We start from the raw sequence: 20,626 nt of genomic DNA on the forward strand, positions 1-20,626 counted from the left end.
TCAGTTTGGAAGCAGTTTGGAAGAATTTAGGTATTCTGCCGAACCCGCTATTCTATCAAGTCTCTGCACTTAAATAAACATTGTCCGTGAACTGTTTATACATGACTGATGGCCAACAATCTAAACAAATTTGATACTGCAATGGGATGCCTGCAGCAAACAGTTGTCTGTAAACTGCGCGTGCAGTGTTGAGCTAATGCGAGACTGAGATTTTCTGTCACACAGTGTTCGAAACCGATTCTCTGAGTACAGTTTACGCGCATGCTAATGGACTTCTGAAGTATACAGCTATCTGAAAATTTATTTCGCGCTTAACTACTCCAAAAGAAATGCGCCGAGAAAACCTGGGTAGCTATTATAGAAGTGTAAAATGGCATGACGGTCTTTTAGACATATTATACCGTTCGTGTGGGAATACTTCAGAGAGAGAACGCATAGTCAGGCCATGTTATTGCGCCTAGATTGTGTACTCTGTACCATTGGTGTTAGAACAAAATGCAAATCATCCCTCATTATTTGCGAACGATATGTTTTAACGCTGACTTTTTTTTCTTGCCATTGTACTCAAGTTTGGCCCGTACAAACACACAAAAGATTCAAATAATTTCATGAATATTAACAGAGAGGGTTATTTTGCAGAAACGATGCCATTTGATGACTGGAGCTATAATACCTCTAAAACAAGTTTTTATCTTACTCTTATGAAATCGACTTCTTGTTTAAAACGGTGACAGATCGCCCCGCGTAGTAAGTCTAAAGTGATAACGCCACGTGGTTTGCGGTGATGAACACAGGGGTAAAGAACACAAACATGAGAGATCTCCGCGGCAATACTGATTTATTTATTTATTTATTTATTTATTTATTTATTTATTTATTTATTTATTTATTTATTTATTTATTTATTTATTTATTTATTTATTTATTTATTTATTTATTTATTTATTTATTTATTTATTTATTTATTTATTTATTTATTTATTTATTTATTTATTTATTTATTTATTTACAGATACTGCTAATCACATTCGGGATTGTTGCAGGTGGGCATATGTTAGTACAGAGAAGTGTATATAGAGCATGTCGATGGCGATGGCGATGACAATGGCCGCGACTGTTCTTCTCTAATTTCACCTCGATGTCATAGAATAAATTACAAAGCACTCGCCTTAAAGGCACCTTTCGACTTCTACTTTACTTGATAAGATTTTAAGAACAGCTCGACCGAACTTTCGAGCTAAGTAACCTTAGATACTTGAGATTATCGTGGTTGTGTTTTGAAAAGGTGCATGTTTTTCTTGTCAAGAATTTGTGAGCTCATACATCTTTTTTCTTTTATTCAGTCGCAGTGATTGGAAGTGGTAAATCTTGCGATGCTGTTGAGTGTACAGTAAAGATAAGTGGTGTGGTCCAGCTTCACAGACAGAAAAAAAAAAAAAAGCTGCCCTTGCCTTCGAGCCACTAATTTTGATGAATCAGCCTGTGGAGAAATAACTGTCTTCAACTGTCTTCAACTGTTTATTCGTTTGGAGCATATGAAATAGTGAGATATTTGACCCTTGAAGACGGCATTCACGTGATATAGACCAGCTTTAAAGCTCGCCTTGCGAGCTCCCTTCAGTAGCGTGTTTCGGTCCCAATCCAAGGGACCATGGGTTCTAATCTCGCCTAACACTGGTTAAGTTCTTGAAATTTCCCCTAAATCTCGCCATGGTCGCTCAGTGGTTAGGGTGACTGCTGAATTCAAGAATGAGAGATCGAATCTCGGCCGCGGCAGGCGTTTCCATGGAGGAAAAATTCAAGGCCCCCGAGGGCTATGAGTGCAGACTGTAGAAGCACCTGTGGCCGAAATTCTCGGAACCTTCCCCTACGGCTTTCCTTCTAACATGAGTCATTTGGGGACGTGAAACCCTATAAAACAAAGTAAACTATCTTTTAAGTGGCAGTATATCCTATAAAACAAAAAAGGTGAAGTTGACCTATATCAACAGATTACCATGGTCTAATCACAAAGACATCAATTTTACTTATAACGCATCTTTATTAGGGTATAAAATAACAAAATTTAATTAAATGTTTCACAATTACCGCCCGATTTCTCAAACGAAGTACACTGCCTGCATACATCTTTACCCCTGCCAATCACTGAGCCCAGGCTACGTTACCATTTACTTTCAAATAACGATCACGGAGTCTTTTTCTACGCATACGTTACTACTCTCGATTTAGTGACTGCTAAAACTTTAAATCCAATATTCTTAGAAGCAAGCGTGTCTTTTGTGTCTGGGAAAAACTTAACACGGCCAGAAAGAGCTGGGATAAATTTTTGCTGGGAACGTAAGTTGGATTTCATTTGCTATAACCTTCCATTAATGCTTGCTAGCTGTTCGTTCTGAAACGCTCTTCTCTTGGTATTGCCCAGCGCGGAAACGACTTCGAGATCTTGCTGGCTCACGCGGACCGCTGCCCCACGGACAACATGGTCCGCGTGGAGTGCCGCACTGTGGACACTCACGTTCCGTGGAACGAGACCGGCGACTCGATGCTCTGCTCGCGGGAGACTGGACTGCGCTGCCTCAAGGAGGACCAGGACGACGGACCCTGCTTGGACTACGAGATGCGCGTCTACTGCCACTGCGGTGAGCTGCTTGTTTGCAATCCGGTCGCATTGAGAGCGCCAACGTGAAGGGTTCCGCAGGACAATTCTTACAATCCCTTATGGCGCCCACACAACCAGCACATGACGTGTGGAATTGATTTATAAGCTGTGTGGATTAAATGCACAGACTTTCAATACTATTATAGACGTTTTTCATAAACAGCACAGAAAGCGCACAGACGCTGCTTTCAAAATATGTGGACTGCGTAGTGCGACTTTTGTCTATAACGCGAGCTCCGTATTTTTAAATGCAGTATAAAAATAAAACTTTCCTCATTTTCCCAATATTTTCTGCGTTCAATTATTAGAAAATGATTCAGCAAAAATCCGAAAGAAGCTGCCGGGAATCCTTCTGAACACTTTGATCGTATCCTGTAGTGATGAACTGCACCCTTGTTACAAATCCCTTATAATCATTCTGAAGTTTTAATGTTTCCGCATGGCTTCTCTATAATTGAGAATAGAGTTTTACGATCTGGAATGCTTCGATCCTCCCCTTTTGACAGAGGTTAAGATTCTTGGAACATATCTGAAGGATGTAGCTCCCTCAAAGACTGCATTACATGGTCTTTCCTTTTTTTTTTTTTTTACTACAGGGCGTCAGATATGCATGAAAAATTTATTTGTCCTGTGCTGTTCACCCCTCCCAAGGTGCAGGGAAGCCAACAGGAACACCCTTCTGGTTTATTTGTCAGGTTCCCATTCTGCCCTTCCTGTCTTGCTGTAGGAGGAATTCACTGAAATTTTTTTGCATGGCTCGGAAGAGCAGTCATGAATATATTTTCTGAATGCGCACAACGCGTGTCGAAAAATAATATATATATTCATACAGCGTGCCGCGTGTTGCTTATCCACATAAATGATGCGAACGTTGGGCGCAAATTTACAACGACGCAAATCGTACGACCTGTGGGCCGACATACATGTTATTCATATCTTCTTTTTGTTCTCTTTTTTATGCACAATAGAGGTCCCCGAGACAACCGCTGCTCCATTGGTACCGACCACCGTAACACGTGAGTGCTTTTCGTGCTTCTGATGCACGATCGTAAAGACGAAATAAATGCGAAAAAGATAGCATTGGAAGCAAATGTTGTTCAGTTAACTGCCATAGCATTTTAGTACCGGCTCCTTCCTATCCGTTATGGCGTCCTTTTGTTATTGACTATTCTCAGTACTCTAAGATCTGCTTGCATGGGGGCGTCGAAGTGCGGCCTTCTTACATTGACAGAACCTACTTTCTATTCACTCAGAACAAGCAGAATTTTTTTTAGGTGAAATGAGCATAAGAAGGTGGGGGTAAGAGTTGAAAGTCCATACCGATAATAAGCTCAGTGCACAGATTACACAAGACGTGAATTAAGATGCCCTAAGGTAAACGCGCTCGGAAACGGTGCCAATTTCACTTTTTTCCACGAGCAAATTAAATCCTAATGCAAACTAATGCAAACTAAAGAGTTAAGTTCATAATTGCAGCCTTCGAAAAAAATACGCGTCACCTTTTCAAGCAACAAAGGTCGTGTCACAGCCGGATTTATTTATTGCTTTTATCCCAGCATATACAATGCGAATACGGAACTTTATTCCTGACTTTCGAGCCAACTAATCGCAGCTTGAGGTCCCCTGTTTTAAAAAAAGAAAAGTTCATCTTTGCATCCGAGAACATCGCACACTTCTCACCTCATGTGTAACCACTCAGTATTAAAAAAAGCATCAAAAGAAACAGAAAATATGAAACGATCTCGAAATATAGCGCGGTGCTTGGAGGATTACGCGCTAAGAGGTAGCGCGAAAGAAAAAAACAATTCGTGCTCTAATAGCAGTGATCATCTTTTTGAGCCGGTTGTCAGCCCATACGCAAATACGTAACCTAGTAGAACATAATGGAATCTATCTGTACACTGTTGCTCCGCGCCACTGTCATAAGAAAGGCGTGCGAAGCAGCCAAAACGGCGTCGCCGATGCTACGTTTTCGTTTAAAGTTAACAAGGACCAACATGTGCGCGCGAGTGAAGGCTTCACTAAGAGTTGCTCAATAGGAATAGCTCTGAAGCGGCAAAGTAACACGAAATAAGCGTCTGTAGCAGTTTAGTAGACGACGCTACTCGCTCCAGCCCTACCCCTCTTTTATATTGTTTCTTATCACGTGCTCGCACAAAGCGTTTATTCGTTAGCCAGTTGTCTTGTGTTCGCATTCCACTGTACATTTGCTTCACACCTGCAGTCTGTAGCCGTATTGCATCATTTGAGGGACGGCCTCTAAGCGTCGCCTACTAGGCGTCTTGTATGTTTCCTAGCGGTTCCTGCATGGCAGTGCCATGCCAAAGCACAGGAGGCGGATTGCGTCTGCCAAGATGACACCTATAAGTAGTCATTACGCCTCCATATCGTGGCACATACCCCTCTTTTATAAATAAAACTATAAGGACGCATAAAGAGCCTGTTGAGAAACGCACGCATACCGGCTGCGTAGGCCGTAAGGTAGTAGGAGTGGGGAGGTAGGACACATTTCTTTTTGTGACACTTCATGCCAGAGCTTTGTCGACCGGAGGATGCAGAACAGGAAAACGCTCCCTCGAAAGGCGTGACTCGAAGGTTGCTCGCAAAATGCGGGAGTCGTGTAGCAATTATCTGTGGAGATACGTTGAGTAATGTCATCTGGAGAAGCGCGCTACATCGTCTTCCGCCTGCTACCTATCCCGGCTTTTCCGGATGAGTGATGAGCTTGCTCGCTGAGGTGGGAAATGGAGAAGTGGGATAACGACAAATATGTTGGGCAGGATTTGGAAGAGGAGACAGCAATACAGCACCAAAAGGCCGAAAGCGAACAATGGTAGGAAGTTAGAAAGAAACAATCTGCGGTAAGGGGGTGCAGTTCTTTGGTTTAAGTAATTATCGGTCTGATAAGGCAGTTTTATGAGTGCCCAAATTCATCTAAATTGCATTATGGCGAGCACAGCAGCCTTCTGGCTAGCATACACCAGCGGAACTTCCCGCACTATGTAGCACCGAACGTGATAGTGTGTGTGTCAGATTGCTAAACAAATTGCGGAGACTTTAATTTGTGACTCTAGCTATGAATAGAATAGCGTTTCTACTCGTTAACGTAATATGTGCAGCGCTTGATGTCGAGTCTCATCATAATAGAGAGGCACACCAAGTACATTACTTGGTGGCACTAAACATTTTCTGTATATTTGAGTCATATAGGTTTCCCTTCTTATCCAGTATAGGCCTTGAGGCTTTCAATGCTAGTTTATTATCACATTTGGAGAGAACCATTTGAATTCTCCCGAATAACCACTTATGCCTGCTTGACTTTTGCGTTATCTGTGTATTTTCTTGTGCATATTTTCTTACGCTAGCTTCCTAGCAGACAGTAGAGGAGGTATATGTCTGCACGATCCACGTTGTCACGATAGGTTGACACTATTTTTACAACTGTTATCCTCTATGACAGCAAAAACAGTAAGAATGAAGAAGAACAGATAAGTTTTTATGGTTTGTGGACTTTGAAAATTCGTGTTTGTTTGACTTAAAATGCCAAAGATAATCAGCCAAAACAATGTATGATACCAATTTTCTTTAGTTTTTCTCTGTACAGCACATTGGGCTCTGTGCTTCAATGTCTTCTTTCCGAATTTATTTTCAACGCGCTCTCCTCCGAAGACGTCTTTTCCTTATCATTCGTGTTCTCTTCGCGGCTTCTTACGTCTGCACCCATTAAAACTTTATCTACTAGCTCAAATATCTTAGAATCTAACGAGTCAGCACAGTCGACACCAGTCGACACACGTGCCTCTCGAGAACCCTGAAAGACAGGAAACTAAGGTGGAACCAACGGTGCACACGAAACACAACGTGACCATATCTAGTACGCCCGTAATCTTCTTTACGTGTTATTCTTCCGTACAAGACACACAAATAAGCACTATGGAGGAAGCTAACAGCGATCCCCCTTTTTTCTCCTTGCTTCTGAGCCGGCCACACACGCAAGTTAAGAGAAAGCATATGTGACGTCTCTGACGTGCAGTTACCGGACCTTACTGCGATGCGTGGACGCCCTGGATCAACCAGGACAGCCCGGCGGACGACGGGGGCGACAACGAGCTGCTGGCGAACCTGCCTCGTTTCTCCGAGATTTGTCCCGAGTTGAAAGCTGTCGAGTGCCTGCCGGTGTATTTCTCGCAGAGCGATGAAGTCGAGGAGGACATCGCCAAGTTGGCCGAACCCTGCAACAGGAAGGGACTACTGTGCCTGCCTGGCACCCCTTGCATCGACTACAAAGTTCGAGCCTACTGCACATGTGAGCACAGAGCAGCTTGATAGTAACGCATGTAGTTACCTTCGGGTACTGCGCTCCTGAGCTTTGCAAAAGCAACGAATAACCTGATACGATAATCGTAAACAGAGCGCTCTGCGATGACAAGTTATTTGTTTATTTAATTATTAATTATTAATTAATTATTTAATTAATTAATTTATTTATTAGGGCCTTAAAGACCCACAAGGGGCGTTACATGAGGGGTGGGCTAACAAAAGGGTAATATTATTTTCTTAAATGAATGATTCGAAGCGCCAGCATTCACGATGACCCACAGCTTCGGCAGGCAAACTGTTTCAGTCTTTGACTGTTCATCCAAAAAAGGCTTCAGGTATGGGGATTGACTGTGCTTCTAATTGTTTACACTGACGTGACGATAAGCAGGGGTGATAGCGGAATGACTAGGGGGTGAATGATGGAATCAACGAAATCGGCAGACTAGTTATATTCCGTCGTGACTCTATAGACTGATAAGGTTAGCTTTATTTTTCAATTCGATAGCTCTTATATGATATGAATACTCTAAAAATGCAAAAAGTACTGCTCTGTTTTGGATCAATTCGAAAGCGTCTGTGATGTTAGTTCGCTGCAGGTCCTAGATTGAGCAGATACATTCAATTTACGGGTGTACTAAGGGTGTACTAAAATGGCAAAGATCATGGCGTCTTGCCCTATCAAGTCCTGGAGCATCAAGGGACAAGAAGTGGAAGCTGTGACAGATGTTCTCTTCTTAGGCTCGAAGATTACCTCGGAAGGAGACTGCAGCCATGAAATTAGGAGACGCCTGCTTCTGGGAAAGAGAGCAATGGTTAGCCTTGACCGCCTAGTAAAGAGCAGAGACATTAGTCTGCCAACCAAGATCCGTATAACTTGTGCTATGGTCTTTCCAGTTGTGATGTATGGATGCGAGAGTTGGACTGTGAAAAAGGCTGACCGCCGAAGAATTGACGCGTTTGAATTGTGGTGCTGGCGAAGACTCCTGAGAGCTCCTTGGACTGCCAGAAGATCAAATCAGTCGATATTGTCGACCATAAACCCTGACTGCTCATTGGAGGGTCAAATGTTAAAGTTAAAGCTCAGCTACTTTGGTCATCTGATGAGAAGAGAGGAGTCGCTGGAGAAAGATTTGATGTTGGGAAAGGTTGAGGGTTGCCGGAGAAGGGGTAGGCAGCGAACGCGATGGTTAGATGGCATCCTCGAGGCACTGCAGATGAAGTTATGTGATGTTAGGAAGATAGTGAGAGACCGGAAAGCTTGGCGTGACATGGTCCATAGGGTCACGAAGAGTCGGACACGACTGAACGCCTGAACTGAACTGAAGGCTAAAATATTTTGTTTTGTTTATTTTGCGGGGTTTAACGTCCAAAAGTGACTCAGGCTATGAGAGATACCGTAGTGGAGGACTCCGGAAATTTCGATCACCTGGGGTTCTTTAACGTGCACTGAGATCGCACAGGACACAGACGCCACTCCGTTTCGTCTCCATTGAAACGCAGTCGCCGAGGCCAGGATTCAATCCCGTTTCTTTGGGCACCGTAGTCGAGAGCCGTAACCACTGCGTCACACCGGCGGGGCGTACTAGGGTTAAAGAGTCTAATAGTTTTACATTGGATGGAGCAAGTCTTATGATGTGTTTCAGAAAACCGAAATCCCGAATAGCTCCATTCTTGATATTTGTGACTTGAGTTGGCCAAAAAAGGTCTTTTTTGTAAATGAGATGCCACGGTATTTATAGGTAGTTGAGTTTAGTATTGGAGCACTACCTGTGGTGTAGTTTGTTGTGGGATATGATGAATGGCGATGAAATATAACTAGAGTATAGTCCTATTTGCATTTAACGACATTAGGCAATTAGTGCACCATGTCTCCACAAGTTGTAAATCATATTGCAAACTATATTAATCCATGCTATTAGTGATTTTCCGGTTGAGAACGCAGTCGTCGGCGAATAAATGAACTGAAGATAAGTTTTTAGGAAGGTCATTAATGTAGATTAATGTAGGAACCGCAGGTTGCGGTACACCAGACGGGACATGGGATATCAAAGACGAGTGGTTATTGGCCTCCACAAACTGTTGGCGGTTAGCCAAGAAATTGCGCAGCCACTCAAATACTAGTGGGTTTAGATTTGTGCGCAATAGCTTATGTAAAAGCCTCCGGTAAGCAACTTTATCCAAAGCCTTTCCGAAGACCAAGAATAATGCGTCTACTGGTGTATTAAAATCCAAGCTAGACCTAACGTCATTAGTAAATGAGGCTAGTTGGACAGAGGAGGAAAGATTTTTCAAAAATCTATGTCGGCAGGGGTGAAAAACACTGACAAACTGCAAGAATTTCATGATGTGTGAAAAAATTGTTTCATTAATTTCACAGTAACTTTTGTCATAGAGTTTTAAACTTAAGTTACGTTCTGAGCGCGTGATAATGACTTTAATAGGTTCAGTGGATTATCGAGTAATCGTCGAGGTCGGGAAGGGGCTTAAATGATGGAATTTTATTAGGATGAGACGCAAACATGTGGTCGAAATCATTAGGCATTTTATTATCTCTTCTTGTGATGGTGACGAGCTGTGATGAACCGAATGTGAGGCACGTGTTAAAGAATTCGCTTTCGATGTTTTGTTTATTTACTGTGCCCGCAATATTATTTCAAGATATGGAAGGAAATTTAGCCATCGATCCGTATAATCGAACTGTCCACATAAAGCAAACAAGAGCGGAAAATTTTATTTGGTCTTTATTTTATACGTTTTCTTTATTTTTCGAAAACAGCCTATCTCTGTGCCGCATGCGAATGATCACGATACGGCCTGCCGTTATGCTTAAGTCCTGCTGTTTTTGAACTAAACCTTGTCAGACTTGGTTAGCACCGCTAACCGAACGCACTTTCCCCGAAATGATGTGGAAGATAGTATGTTTTGTCCTTCGCAAATAAGCCATTGGTCTTGTTGTGGTAGCGTAGTGACAAAATGTTTCCTTAAAAAGCTCGAGTTGGCAGCTTTTGACGACACGTTGACATGAATATAGCATTGTTTACACACTTTGGGAACACGATTTCTTTGAGATGAGGCTTTTGTTTGCATCAGAAAGTAATATTGTAGTGTGTGTGGAACAGAAATGAAATCTTAATTTTAGTCAGTGGTAGACAGAGAAATATGAATACCTCGGGAAAACACGCAAGCTTAAACATAATCGAAGAACAGGATGAAAGGCGTTATCTATCACACGCTGGATTTATAATCTAAGAAATAGGGGTTTATGTAAGCGACATAATCAAATAACGCATTCTAGAATAATGTAAAGGCGCTTAACTGTGGCGGCGATTATTTGAGATTAACTTCGTCGCATCACGGAGTGATAAATTCATCCGACAGTGGCTTCGATTATAAACAAAAATACTATAAAGCTGTCAAAAAATATTTTACCGTCTTTACAGTATATCAGTGCCACAAACACATTTTTTCCAGCACAAAATACTAGTGATCGTTTTCAAAGAATATGCAGAGTTTACCGCATTAACGTTATGGCGCAAAAATTGGCCTCATTTGCGTCATGAAGGGTATAATACCAGAAGCAAGAAAATTATGGCACTATTAGAGAAAGTTGAGAGTACTCTTCGTAGAAAATTGCGCACATAATGTGTCATAGGTAAACAGGGAAATCATGTCACTTTCGAAACAGCGCTAAACGTTGGGTTTACGCTCCGTGTTTGCAGTGTGCTAATGGATAACTAACTATGCCCTGGCACATAACTAGTTTGCCTGAATTAAGAGCTGGTAAAGCAGTAATGAGGTTTATTTGCCATGCAGTGATGCCCACAAGCGCGCGTACGCACGCATGAACACACGCAGACACGTGCGTGAGCAAACGTAAGCATGAACACTTATTGCGTTGCCTCAAATTTTTCAGTACTTACATAACTACATCACAGCTACGGACAGATTCCCTTGCTAATTGCATTCCAAATTTACAAAACTCCAAATTTTTGCTTCATATTTTTTCATTCAATAACTTCTGTGATCTTAAAGCTTATGTTTTTGTTTAGTTGTCAATTACTATAATACATTAATTCAGTTTGTGTAGGACATTTGGCAGTCCACACTGAACCCTGGCCAATCCCCCTTCGTGGGTATGTGCCAAATATCAAGGAAGAAGAAGAAGAAGAAGAAGAAGAAGAAGAAGAAGAAGAAGAAGAAGAAGAAGAAGAAGAAGAAGAAGAAGAAGAAGAAGAAGAAGAAGAAGAAGAAGAAGAAGAAGAAGAAGAAGAAGAAGAAGAAGAAGAAGGAGAAGAAGGAGAAGAAGAAGAAGGAGAAGAAGAAGAAGAAGAAGAAGAAGAAGAAGAAGAAGAAGAAGAAGAAGAAGAAGAAGAAGAAGAAGAAGAAGAAGAAGAAGAAGAAGAAGAAGAAGAAGAAGAAGAAGAATGAACACTTATGCAAATATGCATGCGCTCAAACATTTAGCGCTCACACACGCACGCACATGCACACGCAGGCCAATGCAAACGCAATCACGTATAGACAAAAGTGGCCGGAATAAAAGTCAGTTAGGCTTAATTCCGTTTACCTAACATTCTCTCTTATTTTTTCGCAGGTCCAACCGAGGCACCCACTACCCCACGTTATGAAGTGACCACTGAAATAAGTGAGTCGTCTTATTTTTTCTGTGTTTTTACATTTAAAGCACTTTAGGAGCCTTAGGAAGCTTTAAGCGATAGGGCGTGAAGAAACTTTGCGCTAGTAGCAGTTTTCTTGCTGTGTTGTTTATTGTACATATCGTGTTGCTGCTCCGCTCAACGTTTTGTCGTAGAGATCAGTGAGGCGGCGGTACACTACCGTGAAGGCAGACCTGGCCAAGGATTACATAGACTATTTCACAAGCCACGTATTCGAAACTCTTTAAAAGGTGTCCGTGAGACTGGCGCTTCTTAAGTGTTATTACTGACGTCATCAAGACTTTAGTTAAAGTATTTAATTCCGTCAGGCACTGATTTTCTCCCTTGCCGTGATTCAATATTCATAAGAATAGCGATAAATGGACAGCAGAAGACAATTGAGTAGTTCAGTTTGGTATTTAAAATCTTAAGGGTCACTGTATCAAATGCTTTTTGAATATTAAGAAAAGGTAGCTAATTTTATTTGAGTTCAATATGCCCAAGCTTCTCATACAGCTGGATTGTCTTTAATATAGCCAACGATTTCTTGCCCGAAGGAAATAAAATTTGGACGACACTAAAAAACAAACGAGCAATGGGGCGAAAAAAAAAGGAGATTTTTATTTAATGGCAGCTGATTATACTCGGCTTATTCGTCCGTAACGTATGTTCGCTGCTTTAGTTAAGCCATTTAATCCCGTCAGCCACTGATCTTCCCCCTTGCCGTGTTTCAAAATTCGGCATCCTATTTGACGAAAAAGTGTATGATTTACCAAATGCTGTGCTAGGACAAGGCGTTTAAGCGACACTGACTACCAAGTAAAGTCAAGCTGCAACGGTATACCCCCCCCCCCCCCCCGCCCCCTTTTCATAAGACAGTTGTGCAATTTCACACGAAAAGCGAATGTTTATGAGTTGACAAGAAGGCCAGATGTTCAAACACAAGTGTTACGTTTTTCTGCATGGAAGACTCGGTCATGAAGGCAACTATTCTCCCAAAGAATGTCTCTAACTTTTTTCTTGGCTGCAATTAGGTCTAAAAGATGTGCTGTGGTTTACGTACTTTTTTGAACCGGCGGCCAAGCTACGGCGTCAGTCAGCCGCCGTCTGCTTTTTTTTTTTTCTTTCTTACGCAATGTCTCTTTCTTCAGACCAGGACACATCATATGTATTCATCCGCTGTAAATGTGCTGGCCACCATTACATAATCATCAGCAGCAGCGAGACAGCTGATCATGAGACCCGTTCAGCGTAAGGCAACTCTAGCGGAGTCGCTTTCGGTTCTGATGAGGCGATGTTAAATCAAAAGCCAAGACGATGTCTATTTCGAAGCTTCTCGGAGAAAACTTTGTTTTGCTTGCTAGAAAACTTCGGTATAACAACAGAGACCGAGATATTTAATTTTTACTCAGGGCCGAATTTAGATGAAGATGTCCTCACTGCAAGCTTAGAAGTTATGTGAGGTAAGGTCAGAAGAAGTCCCTTTGTCAGCTCACGTTCAGAAAAGCACCCCATATTATCCAACCGTTGTCTCTATCCACTATTTTTCCTCTCCCGCAATTAAGTAGCTGCGGAGCTCGTTATAGTGAAATACGTATGCAGGCGTGTGTCCTCCGGGTACCCGTTGGTCCGACTGTGGCGTCCGCTGCAATGCCACCTGCGACCACTTCCTGCACGCCCTGCAGTTGGAGGGTTTCTGCGTGGGCGAGGACGCGATCTGCGTGCCTGGATGCTTCGGCGCCGGTTCCCACTGCGAACCGGGTAGCCTGCACTTCGACCGAGACAGTTGTGTGCCCGCCCAGCACTGCCCCTGTGCCTTTCCCGGAAGGGAGGCGCCGCTAGCGGTGAGTGCGTGCTCTGTTCTTATGTAGGAAGCAAAACATCGCAAACGTATGGTAATGTATCGTTGTAAAAATGATGAAACTTTGGGAAAATGGTGATAATGATTGAATACTCACTTTCCTTAATAGTGTACGCTTATGGCAAGTGAAGGAAAAGGAGAGCAGTAAATGCAGAATGCTGATTAATATCCAGAGCAGTTCAAAAACATTAATCAGAAAACAGCCAGTAGTTAAAGAAAAACTGTCAGAAAAGCAAGCTCCTAAGCTTATGCAAGTGAAAAACATTTGATATCTTAAAAAAATGTTTCATGAGCTCTTCTAACGAATAAAAAGCCCAACTGAATAAAGCCGGGCGCAAATAAGTTCAAGAAGTGTCAACGTCTGTTTCTTTTTTTTTTCTTATGGGGACACAGTTTCACCGTAACATTACCTTACGATGCCAGAATTTGGCCTTAGTTATGCACACGCGCAGCACACGGATGCGCTGTTCATTGCTGCCTCGTTAGCAGAATAGTAGACGCTTGTAATAGCTATCAAGTGTGACTCATAGGGCGTACAGGGCATGAATAGCATATTATCAGCGTCAAGAAGCACAACTAACCCTTCATGACATGAATGGAATTTAAGTACATGTTTCGTGAGAGACAAAAAGTACACTTAGGCAGCTTGACATCTAGATAAATCTGGGAAATACATATCTAAAGGAACAGTAAAAGTAAAAAAAAAAAAAGAGAAACCGATATTTTGTCTATTTTGCAGAACAAAATGGTTAAATCATCTTTTGAATATTTTATCCGCGTGAAATATTTGTTCAGAAGGATATAGAGATTCCCCTGGTTGGTTGCTTTCGAAGCGTTATCAAAGAACAGTGCCCGAGGTCGCAGTCGTGTAACTACCATGAGAGTACGTAGGCAGTGACAGTACATCCCTGTTTCCGGTTTAGTTCGGAGGAAGTGATTGCTCTGAAACGGTCGTGGTCCCTTATGAGTTGGAACCTCCGCATTGTCCCTGGCTGCGTCATTTGCTGAGAAATATCGCTATTATTTATGAATCTCTCTCTGCATTGTTACACGTTAATAGCGGCTCGCTCACTCGTCTCTGAAGATACAACATCCCTAGCAATTACGCTTGGTCACATTCGTTCCTTTTGAAATCGTAAAACTGCAGTGGCCATGATGAGAACCGAGAGCTATCTTTGGAAAGATTACAACATCATAGGTTGGAAAACTGCTTTCAGTATCATTTCTTTTTTTTCTTTCAACGACGCTACCTGAAAAATGGAAGACAATAATAAAAAAGAATCGCCAGAGTGTTTCGGCCCAAATCTTAGAGCGCTGCTACAGATTTCGGCGGCGGCAATTTTTGCCGGGACCATGAAAGCCCTCGGCGGGCGACTTTCATTACTGTAATATAGGCCTCGTAAGACCGGCATAATTGTTATCTCTTCTGCTGCACTTTAGCAGCCACTCAGGACAAAGAAACCGCTACGCTGTCATTTTTTTTTTCATTGCTTCCCTATTCTCTTTTTGCTGGTCTTTTATGTTACATGCAACTGATTGAGTTCGAGCTGTGTATTTTGCCTTGGCGCCTGCTGGGTATTTCTTCTCTGCAGGAAGGACTCGTCGGAAAAAAAAAAGTTCATAAAAAAAAACGAAACACAAAGATTAGCACAGGCCAGCTTCGTTTATGAAAAGTAAATATAAAGCATATATAAAACGCTTTAATGTGATGAACTGTTCTGCAATGATAGGCTCAAAAACCAATACCTCTGGATTGGTCTTCCTAATTCAAGAAACTATTCGATCCCTCTGGCGTCACAGATGGCGCTACTTTTCAACTCATTTGCCTCTTCCCTCTGCTTCTCCATTGATTACAGCCTGGCGAAGTGGTGGAGATTGACTGCGAGAAATGCCAGTGTGCGAACAACAAAGTGGCTTGCATTAACATCCCAGGCTGCGGCACCACGGCTCAACCCGAGACAACAAGTATGTTCGTAAAGCGATATCACAATCGCTGACTAAAAGGAAATATGTTCGCTCTTATGAAATGCTGCGTTAGAAATCTAATGATGGTGCAATAAATTACTTTATTGACCTTTTGCGCACAAAACAATAACTGTCTATTCACTAACCATTCGTCAGTACCTTTACTGCCATTTGTTTAGTAATTCGTTTAAAGCAATGAAATTATTTTTCGCACATGCATGCATATGTCTGCAGTCACATACAGTTATCACTGTGGGCCTTTCAGAAGAATTGACCATTGTAACCTCATATTTCTTTCTCTGATTGTTTCAGCAACACAAGCTCTAACGACAGTGTGGTCACGTAAGTCGCTCCTTTTGTCTGCCTCACGGAGATAAGACATTGGTCAGCACTTCGCAATCCCCCGAAATTAACTATATTGAAAAATATTCGCTACGTGGCCCATATGGAACGCCCTAATCAACATTTATCGCTACAGCAGTCGTATCCTCGGGCAGCACATATGCACAAAACCTGGAATAACTCTGAACACTAAAAAGAGCAGAATTAGGGATTAAATAGCGAATAAGTAATAAGAACAGTCCTAGGGATGAAATTGCGAAGAATTGATAAGGGCAGTCTTCACTCGTTGACTTAATTCAACAGGTAAAACAAAAACGCAGATAACACAAATATTCAAGCTTAACGCACTTCTACATCAAGTGGCACTTCTTTGCTTCTTCGCTTTGTGGCCTCAAACCCGGTTCCGATGTCGGGGCTGGGGTGCTGCCAAGAGTTCTGCGCATTTACTTTCTTATATCTTAGGCAGTTAACAGTGGGCTAAAGTGTTAACCGGTTTAGGCGTTTTTCCTTTTCTTGTTGATTGCTTCTCACTATTTTTCTGCAGCAGCCTGATAAAAAAAAAAAAAGGCTATAGGGATTAACCTTAGCGTAAGCTTTGACGGCGAAATCAGTGAGAAGGGTGCAACATTCTACTGAAAGAAGCATCACGCGTCCGTTCAGCATAGCTCATACTTTTCCATTTAAAACCTGGCCCGCTTTTGCCTGAGGCACTGGTCCCGCGTGGTGGTTTCTCCGGATACCTTGTCACAATGAGCACCGTGTCCAACGTCATGTACCACCATTTTTAAATCTCCCTCTTTCTGTACTGCAGCATCGCCCCAAGGTGGTTGTTGGACGCCCTGGCTGAACGACGACATTCCCGAGGGACCCGGCGACTTCGAGGACGTCCGCACTATCCAAGCCGAGGGGAAGGCCTGCGTTCAGCCGGCAGCCATCGAGTGCAGAGCCGTGGCAGGTAAGAAGACTTCGATTTGTGGATTCCAGACCCGTTCCTTGTCTGTCATGATGGTTCAGTGGTGGAGGCTATAGCATTGAGATGCTATAGGAGGCGAGCAGCGAAAGCGCTTGCACACCCTTGTCAAATAGACGGTTTATATTGTCGGCGCTAATGCAAACCCCTCCGCAGATGAAGTGCTCCGTAACTTACTGCGTTTCTTTCATATTGAAATGTACGTTAACCATTCATTACCAAAGCATTTCTTGACCGCTTACGAACAACTTTCCTCCGGATACGCTTAACAGGACAGAAGCCAGTAAGGTTCCGCAAATGTCTACACGGATGCAGAACTGAAAAAAAAATAATGTCAAGGATGGCAATACGTTTGAGTGCAAAGCTCTAATTGTAAACGGGACCTAAAAAGAGGGTTTAGTTGGGCTTGTTCTTTCAAGTTGAACGGAACGACCGAACAGCGCTGACAGACAGGACTGTAGAGGAGCGACCGACACAAGTGATGACGCCATAAGGTTTCTTAGCTGAGAATACTTAGTATAAGTCGCGTAATATAGCTCCTCCGCATTATAAGGAGAGCTTCTGTTGATGCATAACTGGTTTGCAGCTTTATTTTAACATTATTAAGAATTTTGGGACCTGTAGTAACACAGAAGTGTTGATAGCGAGCAGCGTTGCCTAAGTAAATATATCATCATCGAATAGGTCAGTATTTATTTTCTATTTTCTCTGTAAGTTCAGGGGCACAAGCTCAGGCGCATTCAAGTACCTACCTTTCTCCAGGACGTAGTTATAAGGGACTCACGTTGTGTGCACAGAGGTCAACGGAGCACTTCGCACGTTTTCACAACTCTTTTTTTTTTTTTTTTCTGGAACCGTCGACGAAGGTCATTTGGTTTATCGAGCTTAACCTTCCAACTCGACTAGGCCATAAAGGGTGTCATAGTAGAGGGTTTCGGAAATTTCAATCGCCTGCTGTTTTTAAAGTGCCCTGACATGGTGCAGTATACATTCAGTGCCTCCACCAAAAAGCGCCTGCCATGGCTCGGATCAAACCCGCATCTTTAGGCTCAGTCGTCGAGCGCCCTAAACTGTAAAGAACAACGGTGGAGCGTCAAGCTTAACAAGAAGCAGATAAACATCAGACATAAAAGAAATTCAGTTCCCAAACCGATGTTCAAATTTCTTCTAGCAAGTTTTTGCGCAAGTAGCTGACCAACAGAGACCTATTTTATTAATTTATTTCATAAAAAAGCATTATCAAATGCGATAATATAAATTCCAAATTGCCTGAATGAGATTTCAAAGCGGTATAATAATGCGTGAAGACGTGTCCTGACGCAGCGTGTACCCTTCATCAGCCACTTAATACCGAGCATGCGGCTATTTATAGTGTTTTAGTCAAAAGCACGTCATCTCTTTGACGAAATATCTAGAACGTTTTAAGTCCACGTTACCACCACAGCGAGTCGGTGGAGTACTTGGAGTCATGTAGTTACAAAACATTGCCCTTAGAAGCATCGTGTGCTTAGTAAGCTCTTTCATGCTCATCGTGAATGATTTCAAGGCTCATATATTCGGTTCAGTCTTCCTCTCAACTTCTGAATGTTGAGAGGAAGACTGAATTACTGCAGTTCTGAATTACTTCTGAATTACTGAAGTTATACGTGTTTGTATACCTTCCAAAATTCTATCTACCTGTGGAACGTTTACTTCTGGAAACCTGTCAAAATATTTTATATTGTCAAATAAACTCAATACACTTTTGTACTTAATTATTATCGAGATGAAACGAAAACGCTAAACCTTTTTTATGGACGTGTACGCGTGTTAAAAAATTCTTCACTGAGCTGATTCTAAGTGTCCACATCCTTTGTTTGCAGACAAGACGCACTGGATGCAGACAGGTCAGAAAGTGGAGTGCTCCTTGAAGCAGGGACTACGCTGCTGGAACAGTGACAACGGGCCACAAGGATGTTTGGACTACGAAGTGCGCCTCTACTGTCCTTGCGGTGAGAGTTTGCAATTGCCGCTTTCCCAGTAGTCTTAGACCGAGAAAAGAATTCTGTTGTCAGTTCACACCTGTATAAGAAAGTGTTTTGACCTGCAGCAGTAAATTTACAAGAGCAACACATTAGCTGCGAAAGAAGGAGAAAAGAAATGCATGCTTCCACGTTTAAAAGCTTATGCTTGGCGCGCGCATTTCAAAATGAGAACGAGTGAGACAAATTAAGCAATTGCGCGTTTCGTTTGAATTGAAAAAGGTACCTCTTGATAGAAAATCAATTCAACAAAAAAAAAAAAAAGGCGTTTCACACAAGTTGTCATTGTTGATAAGTGTCACGCTGCTGTGTCCCAGTACTTTAATTTTCTCGCAAGAGTCACTAAAAGCATCTTTAGATGACGCACTGCTAAGACTCCCAACCTCTCTGCGTCTGCAGCAACAACAGGAGCAATTGCGAACTACATCGCCTATGTCTCTCGTTGAACGGGTGGAATGAGCCGCGACTTCCTGTCAGGGTCGTTGTTGACTCTCGCGTCGTGTGCGAACACTGAGCAGTGCTGCTGTTCTCGCACTGTCGCGAAACTGGTGCCGATCGAACGACACTTAACGTTAACTGCAGCGAGATGCTCTGCGCAAACAAAGACACTTTGGCGATTACTTCCGCAGAAGAGATCGTCCCGACTACGACGGTGAAGGAAGTTGTGACGCCAGAGTGCCGCCAGGGTTGGAGTTCGTGGATCAACAGCCACCCACTATACGAACTTGGAGACCAGGAGAGCCTGCAATCTGTCCGCGATGCTGGGCTGCTGGAGTGCCCCACACCTACTTCGATCGAATGCAGAGAGGCCGGAACGCAGGTTTGTTATGACGGGTTACGACGACTCTATTGAGTACTCGTTCAGTGCTTAGTTTGCGCCACGTGCGCTTCTGCTTTTGTTTAGGTTTCGGGTTTTGTTTCTATACATTCTTACGCAGCACATTTTCTTTCAGCGGTAAAAGCAGCCTGTTGTCTCCAAGTGTCATGGCTGGAACCTTAGAGGAGGGGAGGCAAAATATCCAATAAACAGAGACACACCGCGCCACTTTTTGGCTGCTCATGCGCTTCAGTCATTGTGCTGCAGAGCGCGGAAACACACGGGGGATCACCTGAAGTCTAAAAGATGTGTTGTTACCAACAGTATTGGAGCTTATTTTTGATGGCAAAAAATAATTCTATCGCTTCACTTTTGTGTGCTCCTGTCTTTACCGGATGAAGCAAACTAGCAATAATTTTTCAAAAGCAGTATTGTTAAAATATTTGTATTTACTGACTTTCCCTCTATTCAATTCCAAATCAAGACTACTGCAGCATAAGTAGCTCCCTGGTCACTTTCGAAAAGTGCCAATGTACCTCAGGCACCCGAGATGAAAAAACGGTGTCACATTTCCGTTAACTTGCACAATGTACATACATCAGTCGCGGTGAGACCGATGTTTTGTTTTTTGGCCTTTTTTTTTCATAAGGGAGCTCCGTTTTATGCGAAAGCCGTATATTTGTTGACAATGAGCGGCAATCTGTCAATAGTGAACAGCGTTAATCTGTCCTCACAGACTCGTTCAGCTACGTGGCATGTTTTCCGGCCTACGCCAAAGCTGGGTAGGTAAAAAGAAAGCCGAGGACTAAGAAGAACTCTAAAATTTGATTATACAGCGCACGTCTCCAGTCTACGAAAGCGGGCGTACAATTAGCTCATCGCATGAGTACATTAATGCAAAACCAAAAAAAAAACTTTTTTTTTTTTATACATTGGCATAGCATGGCATATCTAAATAGAGTGCAAGTGCATGCATAGTGGTTTGAGTTTAATGAAAGAATTACTGGGCTTACGCT

General features: G+C 42.6%; 1 protein-coding gene across 3 annotated transcripts in view; it reads left to right on the plus strand.

Annotated features, from left to right (window-relative positions):
• The window catches only part of LOC146179546 (uncharacterized), a 214,980-nt gene that overhangs the window by 54,643 nt on the left and 139,711 nt on the right, over window positions 1-20,626 (plus strand). For all 3 annotated transcript variants that reach the window (XM_084579198.1, XM_084579200.1, XM_084579199.1), the window contains exons 28-37: window positions 2,423-2,639; window positions 3,628-3,675; window positions 6,693-6,965; window positions 11,574-11,624; window positions 13,237-13,478; window positions 15,352-15,460; window positions 15,773-15,802; window positions 16,614-16,757; window positions 18,635-18,763; window positions 19,423-19,613. In XM_084579198.1, the coding sequence (XP_084435324.1) occupies window positions 2,423-2,639; window positions 3,628-3,675; window positions 6,693-6,965; window positions 11,574-11,624; window positions 13,237-13,478; window positions 15,352-15,460; window positions 15,773-15,802; window positions 16,614-16,757; window positions 18,635-18,763; window positions 19,423-19,613 (1,434 nt within the window). The remainder of the gene's footprint in view (window positions 1-2,422; window positions 2,640-3,627; window positions 3,676-6,692; window positions 6,966-11,573; window positions 11,625-13,236; window positions 13,479-15,351; window positions 15,461-15,772; window positions 15,803-16,613; window positions 16,758-18,634; window positions 18,764-19,422; window positions 19,614-20,626) is intronic.

Source organism: Amblyomma maculatum, chromosome 9 (assembly GCF_055883805.1).
Source record: "Amblyomma maculatum isolate TAMU_Amacu chromosome 9, ASM5588380v1, whole genome shotgun sequence".
In the NCBI taxonomy this organism is placed as follows: domain Eukaryota; kingdom Metazoa; phylum Arthropoda; class Arachnida; order Ixodida; family Ixodidae; genus Amblyomma; species Amblyomma maculatum.